We start from the raw sequence: 15,251 nt of genomic DNA on the forward strand, positions 1-15,251 counted from the left end.
AATTCTTCCCATCAATTAAAAATAAAAGTGTTATTAGTGTTTAGAAAATGTTGAGAATCTCTCTCCTGTCAATCACGCCCTGAAAGCCACACCTTTTCCGGTGGGAGGGGGAGGGGTTATAAAACCCGGAAGTGTGGGTGTGGCTCAGTCTCTGCATGATGGGCGAGGGAGAGGTCATGACTCTGTCTGAGCTGTGAATCAACTGAACACACTGAATGTCTACTGAACTGTGAGTTTGGTGTTATGGTGGTTTCACCCTGCATGAAATGGTATGAAGCTGCATTTGAATTTGGTGGCCTTGGACCCTGCTTGAAGTGGAATGAAACTGCACTGAATTTGGTGGCCTTGCACCCTGCTGAAAGTGGTATGAAACTGCACTTGAATTTGGTGGCCTTGGATCCAGCATGAAGTGGTATGAAACGGCACTTGAATTCGGTGGCCTTGCACCCTGCTTGAAGTGGTTGTAAACTGCACTTGAATTCGGTGGCCTTGCATCCTGCTCATAGTGGTAAGAAACTGCACTTGAATTTGGTGGCCTTGCACCCTGCTTGAAATGGTAGGAACATGGATTTGAATTTGGTGGCCTTGCACCCTGCTTGAAATGGAATTTCAAGGAATAGTCATGAGTCAACTGCCAGCCCACCAGCCGTGAGTGAGCTGCCAGCAGATCAGGCTTGAGGGACTGAGCTGCCACCCCAAGAGCCCATACCAGCACTCCAGAAAGCCCCCCCGCTAGCTACCAATATTGGAATTGGTGGCGAGGTGGAATATTGCGTCGGGGGACCAGCCCTCCCGTGTGAACATGGGACCCAACGGGTCCCACTTAGTCTAGTATATATATATATGTGTAAACTGAACTTTTCTTTTCTCTTTAATTATATTGTTTACAAAGTAGTTTACATATTCTGAAGATAGATATAAAAAGCTGGAGTAACTGCGGGACAGTCTGCATCTCTGGATAGATGGAATAGGTGACTTTGGGTCGAGACCCTTCTTCAGACTGGTTAGGGATAAGGGAAACGAGATAAATAGACTGTGATGTGGAGAGATGAACAATGAATGAAAGATATGCAAAAGAGTAACAATGATAAAGGAAACAGGCCATTGTTAGCTGTTTGTTGGGTGAAAATGAGAAGCTGGTGCGGTTTGGGTGGGGGAGGGATAGCAAGAGAGGGAATGCCAGGGCTACCTGAAGTTAGATAAATCAATATTCATACCACTGGGCTGTAAGCTGCCCAGGCGAAATATGAAATGCTGTTCCTCCAATTTGCGTTTAGCCTCACTCTGACAATGGAGGAGACCTAGGACAGAATACATATTCTGTTGTGCTGCTGCAAGTAAGAATGCCATTGTTCTGCCTGGGACATATGACAATAAAACACTCTTGACAATATTGGTCAGTGCAGCACTGCTATAGCTAAAATGTTATTGCTGTGTCTACCTGCCATCTTTAAACGGCAGCACAGTGGCACAGCTGGTAAAACTGCTGCCTCACAGCGCCAGAGGATTTGATCCTGACCTCGGGTGCTGTCGGTGTTTGCACATTCCCACTGTGACCACGTGGGTTTCCTGCAGGTGCTCCAGTTTCCTCCCACATTCCAAAGATGTGCAGGTTATCAGGTTAATTGGCCTCTGTAAATTGTTCCTAGTTTGTAGGTAGTGAATGTGAAAGTGGGATAACATAGAACTAGCGTGAAGAGGTGATGAATGGTCGGTGTGGGCTCGGTGGGGTAAAAGGCATGCTTCCATGCTGTATTTCTAAACTAAACTAAAACTAAGCACTGGAATAGGCCATTCGGCCCATAACATCTGTGCCGAACCTGTTGGCAAGACCAGCTTCCGTCCGCCTGCACATAATCCATACCTCTCCATTCCATGCATATCCACGTGTGGATCCAAAGGCCTCTGACCTACCTCTGCCACCACTCCTGACAATGTGTTCCAGATACCCACCATTATCTGTGTAAAAAGGTTGGCCCACATGTCTATCTATATCTATACTATTACTAAAACTCTCATCTTGACCACTTCCGGTCCGCATTGTTTTTAAATTTGCGCAAAAACTTACTCACCATTCTCCTCTGCTCCAAGCGCACCAAGTTTTGTTCCGATCGGTGGAATATTAGAAAAGTTATGAAGGTTTAAAAAATCGTGATTGGTCTTCTCGCCTGTCATTCACCATGAAGGTAATGCCCCTTCCAGGAGAGAGAATAAAGCCCCCAAGGTCAATCAGCCCAGAAGACTTGGAAGTTGAGTTTGAGGAAGTTTGAGTCCAGAACTGTGAGTCCACAAGCCATGAATGAGTGAACTGTGAGTCCACAAGCCGTGAGTGAGTGATCTGTGAGTCCACCAGCCGTGAGCGAATGAACTGTGTCCACCAGCCGTGAGCGAGTGAATTGTGAGTCCAAGAATCCATTCGGCCCACAATGTCCACACTAGCCCTCTGCAAACCAGTCCCTTCAGCCCACAGCACCCATACTAGCCCTCCAGAACCCCACTGGCCACTGCCTGAAGCTGTCCACCTCCCCCGGCAGCAGGACACTCCCCCCTCCCCCACCAGAAGCCGTGCCCCACTGGTAATGTGGGCAGGGTCCCCTTGGTGTGCGCAGCTGCAACTGTGCAATGAGGTGAGTTGAGGAGCTTACAGTGTGCGGTTGGAACACCTGTCCATCCAACACTGCAGCAGCTGATTAGTGCTGCATCTTGAAAATAAATGTCAGGGGAGTCAGAACGTTCCCAAAACATTGATCATTAGACTTTAGAGATACAGTGTGGAACAGGCCCTTCAGCCCACCGAGTCCGCGCCGACCAACGTTCGCCCCATGCACTAGCACTATCCTACACACTAGGGACAATTTAAAATTTACAGATGCCAATTAACCTACAAATCTGCACATCTTTGGAGCGTGGGAGGAAACCGGAGCACCCGGAGAAAACCCACGTGGTCACAGGGAGAGCATGCAAACTCCGTACAGAGAGCACCCATGGTCAGGATCAAATCCAGGTCTCTGGCCCTACAGGAGCCTCCAAAATGTTCAGTTTGCAAAGGACTAAGATGGGGAAAATCTGGACAGTCCGACATCCACCTCGGGCATTCGATGCCAACCTTGGACCCAATGCCATCTCTGCCAATCCCACAGTTGGCAGCAACCTGCAGCTTGAGGGAAAGACTATTTGTTTTTTAAGAGGATGTTTATGTATGTGGGTTGGATTTGGTTAAATCGCAATGTTTGCATCTTAGGCGTTAGGTCCACATACTCTGTCAAGGAACAATATGACCCGTCACTATGGCCAACAGGGCAACAAGACACACGATAAATGGAATGAATCTCAGATGAGGCAACACACACTCATTTCCAGTTTATTTTTAGTAGAAAAATTTGAATATAAAAACACTGGTGAGCATGAAACTGACCTCCAGTGTGAAAGCAGACAGTACAATGGAAGATGGTGGCATGTGTGTGAAAGGCACTCCTGCATCCGTCTGTCCACAGGGCTACACAGACATCGGCACTGGCAACCACTGGCCGATCAGCTCAACCAAAGGAACACTGTTCAGGACATTGTGGCACAGGGGCTACAGATGGGAGGAACAACTGTGGTTTACACTAAAGACAGACACCAAGTGCTGGAGTAACTCAGTGGGTCAGGCAGGATCTCTGGAAAGAAGGAATAGGTGACATTTCAGGTCGTCTAAATAAGAGTCTCGACCTGAAACGCCATTCCTTTTCTCCAGAGATGCTGCCCGACGAGATGGGACCAATGATCCATCTGCTGTGGGAACTCAGCGTGTCGAGCAGCCTCTGTGGAGGAGGGAGAAATTGTCAAACCCTGTGTCCGGGGGTTTCTACCCAAACCATCATCAATGTCTCTCCTCCACAGATGCCGCTCGACATGTGGAGCCCCTGCAGCTGATTGACCAGTTGCTCTTTAGGGAGAGGGGTCAGTGTGGCGTGGGTATGTGGTCACCCCCCTAGTGGCACAGGAACAACAACAAACCCCTCACCATGTCCACATCATCGCCAACTGGTCCTCTGCACCAGGCTGTCAACATGGACTCACTCTAACTTCCTTCATGCTTCACATTTAAAACCAAGGGGGCAGAGGGGCAGCACCACGGCACGGCAGCACCACGGCACGACAGCACCACGGCACGACAGCACCACGGCACGGCAACACCACGGCACGGCAGCACCACGGCACGACAGCACCACGGCATGGCAGCACCACGGCACGACAGCACTCCCGACGAGACCAGAGGGCAGAGGGTGAGGGGGCAGAAAGATCCCGCAGCCTGTGAGCAGACCCCTCACTGCACCAAGCACCTCCTCAAGCAGAGTCTCTGGCTGAAGTGTGCTGGGAGTGAAGGGAGAGGGAGTGAGGGAGACAGTGAGGTCTGCCGTGTACCATCCTCACACAGACTAGAAAAGGGTTTAACCCCAGTGCCACGTTATGTACCTGACGGAATGGGAGCACACACAGCCAGGTCCCTGGTGGTCGGGATGGGTCTGGAACGTCACAGTGATACGAACAGACATGTAGTCCAGCAGATCATCCAGCAAATGATGCACGGACTTCCCTTCACAGAGTTTCAACAAGTGAGCTGAGGAAACTAAACTGCAGTTTGTGAGCAGCGCAGTCTGACCAAGCCCAGCCCAGGGGGGAGATGAGGGGAGGGTGGGTAATGTGGAGGAGGAGGGAGGGGAGGAAGGAGGGGGGGGAGGGCCACTGCAGTATTCCAGCTCACTGTACAAATCCCCTCATCCACAGACCCTCCCACCCCATCATCAGCATTTATTCAGAACACTAAATAACCAATCACCCCACAAAATCTTCACAGATGGCATTGATTAGACGAGACTGTACATTATCTACAAGTTGGGCAAGTGTGGAGCAGATCCAGTGCCAGTGTGAGCTCCACACCGCTACTCTGTGATGGGACGATGTTTGGGTACCCAGGCTGGAGTGAGTCCACATCTACAATCCAGTGTGTCCCTTGATCCACTCCCGGAACTTGGAGACCTTGGTGTAGACGCCGGGCTTGTTCTTCCTGGCACAGCCGTCCCCCCAGCTGACAATGCCGGCCAGGAACACCTTGCCGTTTTCCTCCACGCTGGACATCGGGCCGCCAGAGTCCCCCTGAAACCACACAGCGAACGGTCAGTGCCAGGACCAGCGGGCAGTGGCACGGGCCGGAACAACACTGAACACGGCTGTGAGCACACACCCTGCCCCTCCCCCCCTCCCTGACGCTCTATGTCACTCTCCCCCTCCCTCACACTCTGTGTCACTCCCCCACTCACTGCCACTCTGTGTCACTCCACCCCTCACTGCCACTCTGGGTCACTCCACCCCTCACTGCCACTGGGTCACTCTCTACGATTGGAGACGGAGATGTCAGCATTACAGTTAAACAAAGGGGACTATGGAGCCATGAGGGAGGAGCTGGCCAAAGATACCCTAGCAGGGATGACAGTGGAACAGCAATGGCAGATATTTCTGGGAATAATACAGAAAGTACAGGATCAGTTCATGGGGAACAAGGAAATGGCAGATGAGTTGAACAGGTACTTTGGATCCGTCTTCACAATTTGCAGACGACACAAAGCTGGGTGACACAAACAATCTTCCTGATGTACTAGTGGCCAGAGGATCTGGGGTGACGGAGGAACTGAAGGAAATCCACATTAGGCAGGAAATTGTGTTGGGTAGACTGATGGGACTGAAAGCTGATAAATCCCTCATGGTCTGCATCCCAGGGTACTTAAGGAAGTGGCTCTAGAAATGGTGGACGCATTGATGATCATTTTCCCATGTTCTATAGATTCAGGATCAGTTCCTATGGATTGGAGGATAGCTAATGTTATCCTACTTTTTAAGAAAGGCGGGAGAAAGAAAACAGGGAATTATAGACCAGTTAGCCTGACATCAGTGGTGAGGAAGATGCTGGAGATAATCATAAAAGAGAGGCCCGGGGAGCCGTTGGTGCGAGGAGGAGTTACCTGGAGCTGTGAGTATAAAAACAGCGCGGGGCTTGCTTCTACAGAGGCCCGGGGAGCCGTTGGTGCGAGGAGGAGTTACCTGGAGCTGTGAGTTACCCAAATCTGCAACGTTCCATCTCACTTCCAGAGAAGGAGTCTGGTGGAAGCCTCTGATTGGTGGAGGAGGACCAGAGGAAGCAACTGATTGGCTTGTATCCTGGGTAAGGCTTTATTGTATTCGGATAAGGGGGAGAATGAGGGCCAGGGCAGTTTACTGTTCTGGATGTCAGATGTGGGAGCTCATGGAGTCTGAGTGCCCTCCAGACGTCCACATCTGCGCCAGGTGCGTCGAGACGGGGCTCCTAAGGGACCGTGTTAGGTACCTGGAGCAGCAACTCGATGACCTCTGTCTACTCAGGGAGAGCGAGGAGGTCATAGAAAGGAGTTACAGGGAGTTGGTCACTCCTGTGACCACGGGAGACTGAAAACTGGGTCACAGTTAGGAAGGGCAATGGGCAGAGGCAGGGACTGGTGAGTACCCCGGTGGCTGTACACCTTGAAAATAAGTACTCATGTTTGAGTAATGGTGGGGGAGACAGCCTACCTGGGGGCAGCGACAGCGGCCGGGCCTCTGGCACAAAGACCGGTCCTGTTGCTCAGAAGGGTAAGGAAAAGAAGAGGAGGGCAATTGTAATAGGGGACTCTATAGTCAGGGAGTCGGATAGGTGATTCTGTGGACGCAGACAGGAGATTCGGATGGTAGTTTGCCTCCCTGGTGCCAGGGTCAGGGATGTGTCTGAACGTGTCCAATAAATCCTGAAATGGGAGGGAGAGGAGCCTGAGGTTGTGGTGCATATAGGTACCAACGACATAGGTAACTGGGGAGATTTGCAAAGGCTACTGGGGAGACTTTAAACTAGTATGGTTGGGGGGAGGGACTCAAATTGGGAAAGCTAGCAGTCAGTGTGTGAGGCAGGAGGCAGAGAATGGTAGCACTCTGACCCAAAATGTAGGGGAGAGAGAAGAAAAAGACAATAAACAGAGAATAAGAGAGGGTGGGTTTTTTAGATGTGTATATTTTAATGCTAGGAGCATTGTAAGAAAGGTGGATGAACTTAGAGCCTGGATTGACACCTGGAAGTATGATGTTGTGGCGATCAGTGAAACATGGTTGCAGGAGGGCTGCGATTGGAAACTAAATATTCCAGGATTTCGTTGCTTCAGGTGTGATAGAATTGGAGGGGCAAGAGGTGGAGGTGTTGCATTGCTTATCAGGGAAGATATTACAGCAGTGCTTTTGCAGGATAGATTAGAGGGCTATTAAACCCACTGTCAGCTATTTTTGGTATTCCCCCCAACACCAACCTCTCTGTTGCGTTGAAGCGGGTCCTGGCTTTTACAACCCTGTTAGCCCGGAGACTGATTTTGCTTAACTGGAGACTTACCTGTCCCCCGACACACACCCGCTTGATCAAGGAGGTGCTCTACAACTTAAAGCTTGAAAAACTTAGGTTCTCTCTCAAAAGCTCTACCAAGACATTCCTAGATACATGGAATCCTTTCCTGGAACTTGTTAACTCTCTTAACTTGTTTCAGGACTCGGAAGAGGACTGAGTGTCCTCTATCACATCTCTGTCTTATTGCAGCTGCTATCCCCTCAACCCCCCCCTCCCTCCCCACAAATTTTTTATTTATTTTTTATTTTTTATTTATTTTGTATTTAATTTTTTTATTTTATTTTTTCCTTTTTTTTAATTTTATTTTTTTATTTAAATTTTTTTTTTTAAATCGTATTTGTGTGGATGTGTACGTATGTGAGTGTTGTTTGTTCCCGGGTGGCGAGGGTGGATAAGGGTAAGGGTTTTGAGGGTCGTTTACATACTGTTGTACAATTATGTCCTGATTATCACTGTCTGTTATCATTGTATGTATGCAAATTGCTGTTAAATTCAAAATTCAAATAAAAAGATTTAAACTAAACTAGTATGGTTGGGGGGAGGGACTCAAATTGGGAAAGCTAGCAGTCAGTGTGAGGCAGGAGGCAGAGAATGGTAGCACTCTGACCCAAAATGTAGGGGAGAGAGAAGAAAAAGACAATAAACAGAATAAGAGAGGGTGAGTTTTTTAAATGTGTATATTTTAATGCTAGGAGCATTGTAAGAAAGGTGGATGAACTTAGAGCCTGGATTGACACCTGGAAGTATGATGTTGTGGCGATCAGTGAAACATGGTTGCAGGAGGGCTGTGATTGGAAACTAAATATTCCAGGATTTCGTTGCTTCAGGTGTGATAGAATTGAAGGGGCAAGAGGTGGAGGTGTTGCATTGCTTATCAGGGAAGATATTACAGCAGTGCTTTTGCAGGATAGATTAGAGGGCTCGTCTAGGGAGGCTATTTGGGTGGAACTGAGAAATGGGAAAGGGGTAGCAACACTTATAGGGGTGTATTATAGACCGCCAAATGGGGAGAGAGAATTGGAAGAGCAAATATGTAAGGAGATTGCAGATATTACTAGTAAGCACAAGGTAGTGATTGTGGGAGATTTCAATTTTCCACACATAGACTGGGAAACACATTCTGTAAATGGGCTGGATGGGTTGGAGTTTGTAAAATGTGTGCAGGATAGTTTTTTGCAGCAATACATAGAAGTACCTACTAGAGAAGGGGCGGTGCTGGACCTCCTGTTAGGAAATGAGACGGGTCAGGTGGCAGAGGTATGCGTTGGGGAACAGTTCGGGACCAGTGATCACAATACCATTAGTTATAATTATAGAGAGGGTCAGAACTGGACCTAGGGTTGAGATTTTTGATTGGAGAAAGGCTAACTTTGAGGAGATGTGAAAGGATTTAAAAGGAGTAAATTGGGACGGTTTGTTTTATGGGAAAGATGTGGAAGAGAAATGGAGGACATTTAAAGGTGAAATTTTAAGAGTACAGAATCTTTATATCCCTGTTCGGTTGAAAAGAAATAGTAAAAATTGGAAAGAGCCAAGGGAAATTGGACACGGTTCGGAAAAAGAGAGAGATCTACAATAATTATAGGCAGCATGGAGTAAATGTGGTGCTTGAAGAGTATAAAGAATGTAACAAGAATCTTAAGAAAGAAATTAGAAAAGCTAAAAGAAGGTATGAGGTTGCTTTGGCAAGTAAGGTGAAAGTAAATCCAAAGGGTTTCTACAGCTATATTAATAGCGAAAGGATAACGAGGGATAAAATTGGTCCATTAGAGAGTCAGAGTGGACAGCTATCTGCAGAGCCAAAAGAGATGGGGGAGATATTGAACAATTTCTTTTCTTCGGTATTCACCAAGGAGAAGGATATTGAATTATGTAAGGTAAGGGAAACAAGTAGAGTAGCTATGGACACTATGAGATTCAAAGAAGAGGAAGTACTGACACTTTTGAGAAATATAAAAGTGGATAAGTCTCCAGGTTCGGACAGGATATTCCCTACGACATTGAGGGAAGTTTGTGTAGAAATAGCCGGGGCTATGACAGAAATTTTCAAATGTCATTAGAAACGGAGGATTGGCGTACTGCGCATGTTGTTCCATTGTTTAAAAAGGGGTCTAAGAGTAAACCTAGCAATTATAGACCTGTTAGTTTGACGTCAGTGGTGGGCAAATTAATGGAAAGGGTACTTAGAGATAATATATATAAGCAGGGTCTGATTAGGAACAGTCAACGTGGATTTGTGCCTGGAAGGTCATGTTCGACTAATCTTCTTGAATTTTTTGAAGAGGTTACTCGGGAAATTGATGAGGGTAAAGCAATGGATGTTGTATATGTGGACTTCAGTAAGGCCTTTGACAAGGTTCCTCACGGAAGGTTGGTTAAGAAGGTTCAATTGTTGGGTATTAATGGTGGAGTAGCAAGATGGATTCAACAGTGGCTGAATGGGAGATGCCAGAGAGTAATGGTGGATGGTTGTTTGTCAGGTTGGAGGCCAGTGACTAGTGGGGTGCCACAGGGATCTGTGTTGGGTCCACTGTTGTTTGTCATGTACATCAATAATCTGGATGATGGTGTGGTAAATTGGATTAGTAAGTATGCAGATGATACTAAGATAGGTGGGGTTGTGGATAATGAAGTAGATTTTCAAAGTCTACAGAGAGATTTATGCCAGTTGGAAGAGTGGGCTGAAAGATGGCAGATGGAGTTTAATGCTGATAAGTGTGTGGTGCTACATCTTGGCAGGACAAATCAAAATAGGACGTACATGGTCAATGGTAGGGAATTGAAGAATGCAGGTGAACAGAGGGATCTGGGAATAACTGTGCACAGTTCCCTGAAAGTGGAATCTCATGTAGATAGGGTGGTAAAGAAAGCTTTTGGTGTGCTGGCCTTTATAAATCAGAGCATTGAGTATAGAAGTTGGGATGTAATGTTAAAATTGTACAAGGCATTGGTGAGGCCAATTCTGGAGTATGGTGTACAATTTTGGTCGCCTAATTAGAGGAAGGATGTCAACAAAATAGAGAGAGTTCAGAGGAGATTTACTAGAATGTTGCCTGGGTTTCAGCAACTAAGTTACAGAGAAAGGTTGAACAAGTTAGGGCTTTATTCTTTGGAGCGCAGAAGGTTAAGGGGGGACTTGGTAGAGGTCTTTAAAATGATGAGAGGGATAGACAGAGTTGACGTGGATAAGCTTTTCCCACTGAGAGTAGGGAAGATTCAAACAAGGGGACATGACTTGAGAATTAAGGGACAGAAGTTTAGGGGTAACATGAGGGGGAACTTCTTTACTCAGAGAGTGGTGGCTGTGTGGAATGAGCTTCCAGTGAAGGTGGTGGAGGCAGGTTCGTTTTTATCATTTAAAAATAAATTGGATAGTTATATGGACGGGAAAGGAATGGAGGGTTATGGTCTGAGCGCAGGTATATGGGACTAGGGAAGAATACGTGTTCGGCACGGACTAGAAGGGTCGAGATGGCCTGTTTCCGTGCTGTAATTGTTATATGGTTATATGGTTATATATGGTGAAATAGCAGCACATTTGGATAGCAGTAACAGGGTCGGTCAGAGTCAACATGGATTTACGAAGGGGAAATCATACTTGACTAATTTTTTGAGGATGTAACTAGGAAAATGGACAAGGGAGAGCCAGTGGGTGTAGTGTACCTGGATTTTCAGAAAGCATTTGATAAGGTCCCACATAGGAGATTAGTGGGCAAAATTAGAGCACATGGTATTGGGGGTAGAGTGCTGTCATGGATAGAAAATTGGTTGGCAGACAGGAAACAAAGAGTAGGGATTAACGGGTCCCTTTCAGAATGGCAGGCAGTGACTAGTGGGGTACCACAAGGCTCAGTGCTGGGACCACAGCTAATTACAATACATATTAACGATTTAAATGAAGGGATTACAAGTAACTTTGGCAATCTGCAGATGACACAAAGCTGGGTGGCAGTGTGAACAGTGAGGAGGATGCTATGAGAATGCAGGGTGACTTGGACAGGTTGGGTGAGTGGGCAGATGCATGGCTGATGCAGTATAATGTGGATAAATGTGAGGTTATCCACTTTGGTAGCAAAAACAGGAAGGCAGATTATTATCTAAATGGTGTCAAGTTGGGAAAAGGAGAAGTACAATGGGATCTGGGGTCCTTGTTCATCAGTCAATGAAAGTAAGCATGCAGGTACAGCAGGCAGTGAAGAAAGCGAATGGCATGTTAGCCTTCATAACAAGAGTTGAGTATAGGAGCAAAGAGGTCCTTCCGCAGTTGTACAGGGCCTTAGTGAGACCACACCTGGAGTATTGTGTGCAGTTTTGGTCTCCAAATTTGCGGAAGGACATTCCTGCTATTGAGGGAGTGCAGCGTAGGATCACAAGGTTAATTCCCGGGATGGCGGGACTGTCATATGCTGAGAGGATGGAGCGGCTGGGCTTGTATACTGTGGAGTTTAGAAGGATGAGAGGATATCTTAATGAAATATAAGATTATTAAGGGTTTGGACATGCTAGGGGCAGGAAACATGTTCCCGAAGTGGGGGAGTCCAGAACCAGGGGCCACAGTTTAGGAATAAGGGATACGCCATTTAGTACGGAGACGAGGAAACACTTTTTCACACAGAGAGTTGTGAGTCTATGGAATTCTCTGCCTCAAAGGGTGGTGGAAGCTGGTTCTCTGGATACTTTCAATAGAGAGCTGGATAGGGCTCTTGAAGATAGCGGAGTCAGGGGATATGGGGCGAAGGCAGGAATGGGCTACTGATTGTGGATGATCAGCCATGATAACATTGAATGGCGGTGGTGGCTCGAAGGGCCGAATGGCCTACTCCTGCACTTATTGTCTATTGTCTATTGTCTCCTTCCCTGCCACTCCGTGTTCTATTCCCCCACCCTCAGTGTGTCTCCACTGCCACTCCCTGAGTCTCCTCTTCCATGGTTCTTGGCCAAACCAAGGGTGAAACGTCTGAGTCTACATTTGCCTGCAACCCCACTTGTTGCATCAAACAATTCCCCAGAGGCAACAGCTGGCAGAAGAAGCTAAGCATCAAACCCCAAAGCTGCAGATACCTGACCTTGTCACACCTCCCTACAGTTCCAGTCACCCCATTCCTCATGAACCTCAACCATACTGTTGCCCCCCCCTCCGCTGCCCAGCCTGCCATGAACAACTCCACCCTCTGCAGTAACGAGCTAGATTCCATGCTGAATCACTGCGCCCTGTCCCTCCCTCCCTCAATGCACCAGCTTATTCATCAACAGCAGAGAAACTCCGGTTGTCTAGAGAGCACACACAGGCCATGTCAGTGGTTGCTGAACTACTGGAAGAGATTCTAGAATAGCCTGCTCTCTTGTTGGTTCCTCTACATGTTGGTTTAGAAAACTATCCCGCATACATTCCAAGAAATCCTCTTCCTCAGCACCCTTGCCAATTTGATTCACCCAATCTATATGTAGTTTGAAGTCACCCATTATAACTGTTTTACCTTTGTTGCACGCATTTCTAATTTCCTGTTTGATGCCATCTCCAACTTCACTACTACTGTTAGGTGGCCTGTACACAACTCCCACTGCGTTTTCTACCCCTTAGTGTTTCGCAGCTCTACCCATATCGATTCCACATCCTCCAAGTTAATGTCCTTCCTTTCTATTGCGTTAATCTTCTCTCTAACCAGCAACGCTACCCACCTCCTTTTCCTTTCTGTCTATCCCTCCTGAATATTGAATATCCCTGGATGTTCAGCTCCCAGCCTTGGTCACCCTGGAGCTATGTCTCCGTGATCCCAACTATATCATAGTCATTAATAGCTATCTGCACATTCAACATCCACCTTATTACGCATGCTCCTTGCATTGAGACACAAAGCCTTCAGGCTTGTTTTTACAACACTCTTACCCCTTATACAATTATGTTGAAAAGTGGCCCTTTTTGATTTTTGCCCTAGATTTGTCTGCCTGCCACTTTTACTTTTCACCTTGCTACCTATTGCTTCTACCCTCATTTTACATCCCTCTGTCTCTCCGCTCACACATTTAAGAAACCCTTTCCATTTAACTCCATCCTCGTCTATCCCATTTGACACCCCACCCCCCTCATTCAGTTTAAAACCACCCGTGTAGCAGTGGCAAACCTGCCTGCCAGAATGCTGGTCCCCCACCTGTTAAGATGCAATCCGTCCCTTTTGTACAGTTCCCCCTTACTCCAAAACAGATCCCAGTGATCTAAGAATCTAAATCCCTGCCCCGTGCACCAGTTCCTCAGCCACACGTTCAGGTCCCGTATCTCCCTGTTCCTGCACTCGCCAGCACTCTCATCCTATCCGCAGTTAATTCACAAAGGCATTATAGGCAATAGACCAAAAACTGGTAAATGGGGCTCAATGGTTGGCACAGGCCTGATGGGCCGAAGAGCCTGTTTCTCTCTTGTATGACTTCACCAGGAAGTCAGCAAGAATTCCAGCTACAAATACCGCATGCTTGATTCCAGGTTTAAAGTGTTGTGCCTTATTAAGTTTAACTGAATGAGAGGAAGGCAGTAACTGACCAAAATCAAAGTGCAGGAAATGACCCTGTTTATAGGGACAGGGAGTGCGGACAGTCAGTTACTGAGGGCAGATGGGCAGTCTCTACTCGCTACAGAGCCACAGTAGGCCCACATACAACCCGCTGTACAACTGAGGCAGATCGCAGGCAGTCAGCTAGTCCACAGGGGGCATGTGAGGGGTCTGGGACAGTGGACGGGGCAGCAGGGGGCAGGTGAGTGGGACATGCATGGGCAAGGGGTGTGAGGAGGTGGGTGAGGACTCGGTGAGACACGCAGGACGGGATGTCTGACTCAATTTCTCCACATCTGCTCCCTGGATGATGTCCCCGTTTTTCAGTAAGCATTTGTAGAAAAGAACTGCAGATGCTGGTCTAAATCAAAGATAGACACAAAATGCTGGAGTAACTCAGCAGGACAGGCAGCATCTCTGGAGAGAAGGAATGGGTGATGTTTTGGGTCGAGTCACTACTTCAGTCTGAATAAGATTGTTGACCCGAAACGTCACCCATTCCTTCTCTCCTGAGATGCTGCCTGTCCCACTGAGTTACTCCAGCATTTTGTGTCCATCTTTAGTAAGCATGGTTCCCCCCTGCTCCCCCCACCCACGTCTCCTCTGTGTCCCGTAGTTCTGCTCCCACTCTCCCTGCCCCCATTCATACCTTGCAGCAGGTCAGACTGGAAACGGGGGACTGAGTGGCCGAAGATGCCAGGTAACCAGCAGGCCCCTGGGGTTCCGTTGCCCTGGTGAGGAGTTGTCTGCCCCGGCCTATCTAGTGCATTGATGCCCCACTTCCACCAGGGCCACCCACACCACAGCGAGGGTGGGGGACACAGGGGATTGAGCAGGAGAGTGCTGGTGGAGTGAGTGTACCCTGTGTGAGGAGCTGTGGGCAGGGCCTTACCTGGCACTCCCTCCTTCACAATAAGGGTGCATGCGGGCCACAGTACATATGGGGGGATTTGGCCAGGGGTGGGCTGATGGAGCGAGCGAGCGAGCGGGTCCCCTGTCCCCTGTCCCCAGTCCCTGGTCCGTGCCGTACGTACCTGGCAGGCATCAATACCACCACTCAGGTAGCCAGCACACAGCATGCGGCTGGTGACAATGCCGCTCAGCAGATCGTTGCAGTTCCTTCTGCGGATGATGCGGACTTCAGCTTTCTGCAAGACTGTGGCCAACCCACCTGCAGCGAGAGAGAGAGAGAGATACAGCTCCGGCATCAACACTCCCCTCCCACACCCCTACTGACCGCCACTGCACCACACACCGGGCATCTGCCG

General features: G+C 48.1%; 1 protein-coding gene across 1 annotated transcript; it reads right to left on the reverse strand.

The window, feature by feature from the left end:
- Positions 1-3,345: 3,345 nt before the first annotated feature.
- LOC116991182 (suppressor of tumorigenicity 14 protein-like) lies at positions 3,346-15,191 on the reverse strand. Its single transcript, XM_033049552.1, has 2 exons — positions 15,018-15,191; positions 3,346-5,139 (listed from the first exon to the last, which is right to left on the reverse strand). The coding sequence occupies exons 1-2, from the start codon at positions 15,189-15,191 to the stop codon at positions 4,978-4,980; spliced, it is 336 nt and encodes a 111-aa protein (XP_032905443.1). The 3' UTR covers positions 3,346-4,977.
- Between the last annotated feature and the right edge of the window lie 60 nt (positions 15,192-15,251).

The sequence above is a fragment of the Amblyraja radiata genome, chromosome 33, assembly GCF_010909765.2.
Source record: "Amblyraja radiata isolate CabotCenter1 chromosome 33, sAmbRad1.1.pri, whole genome shotgun sequence".
Lineage (NCBI taxonomy): Eukaryota > Metazoa > Chordata > Chondrichthyes > Rajiformes > Rajidae > Amblyraja > Amblyraja radiata.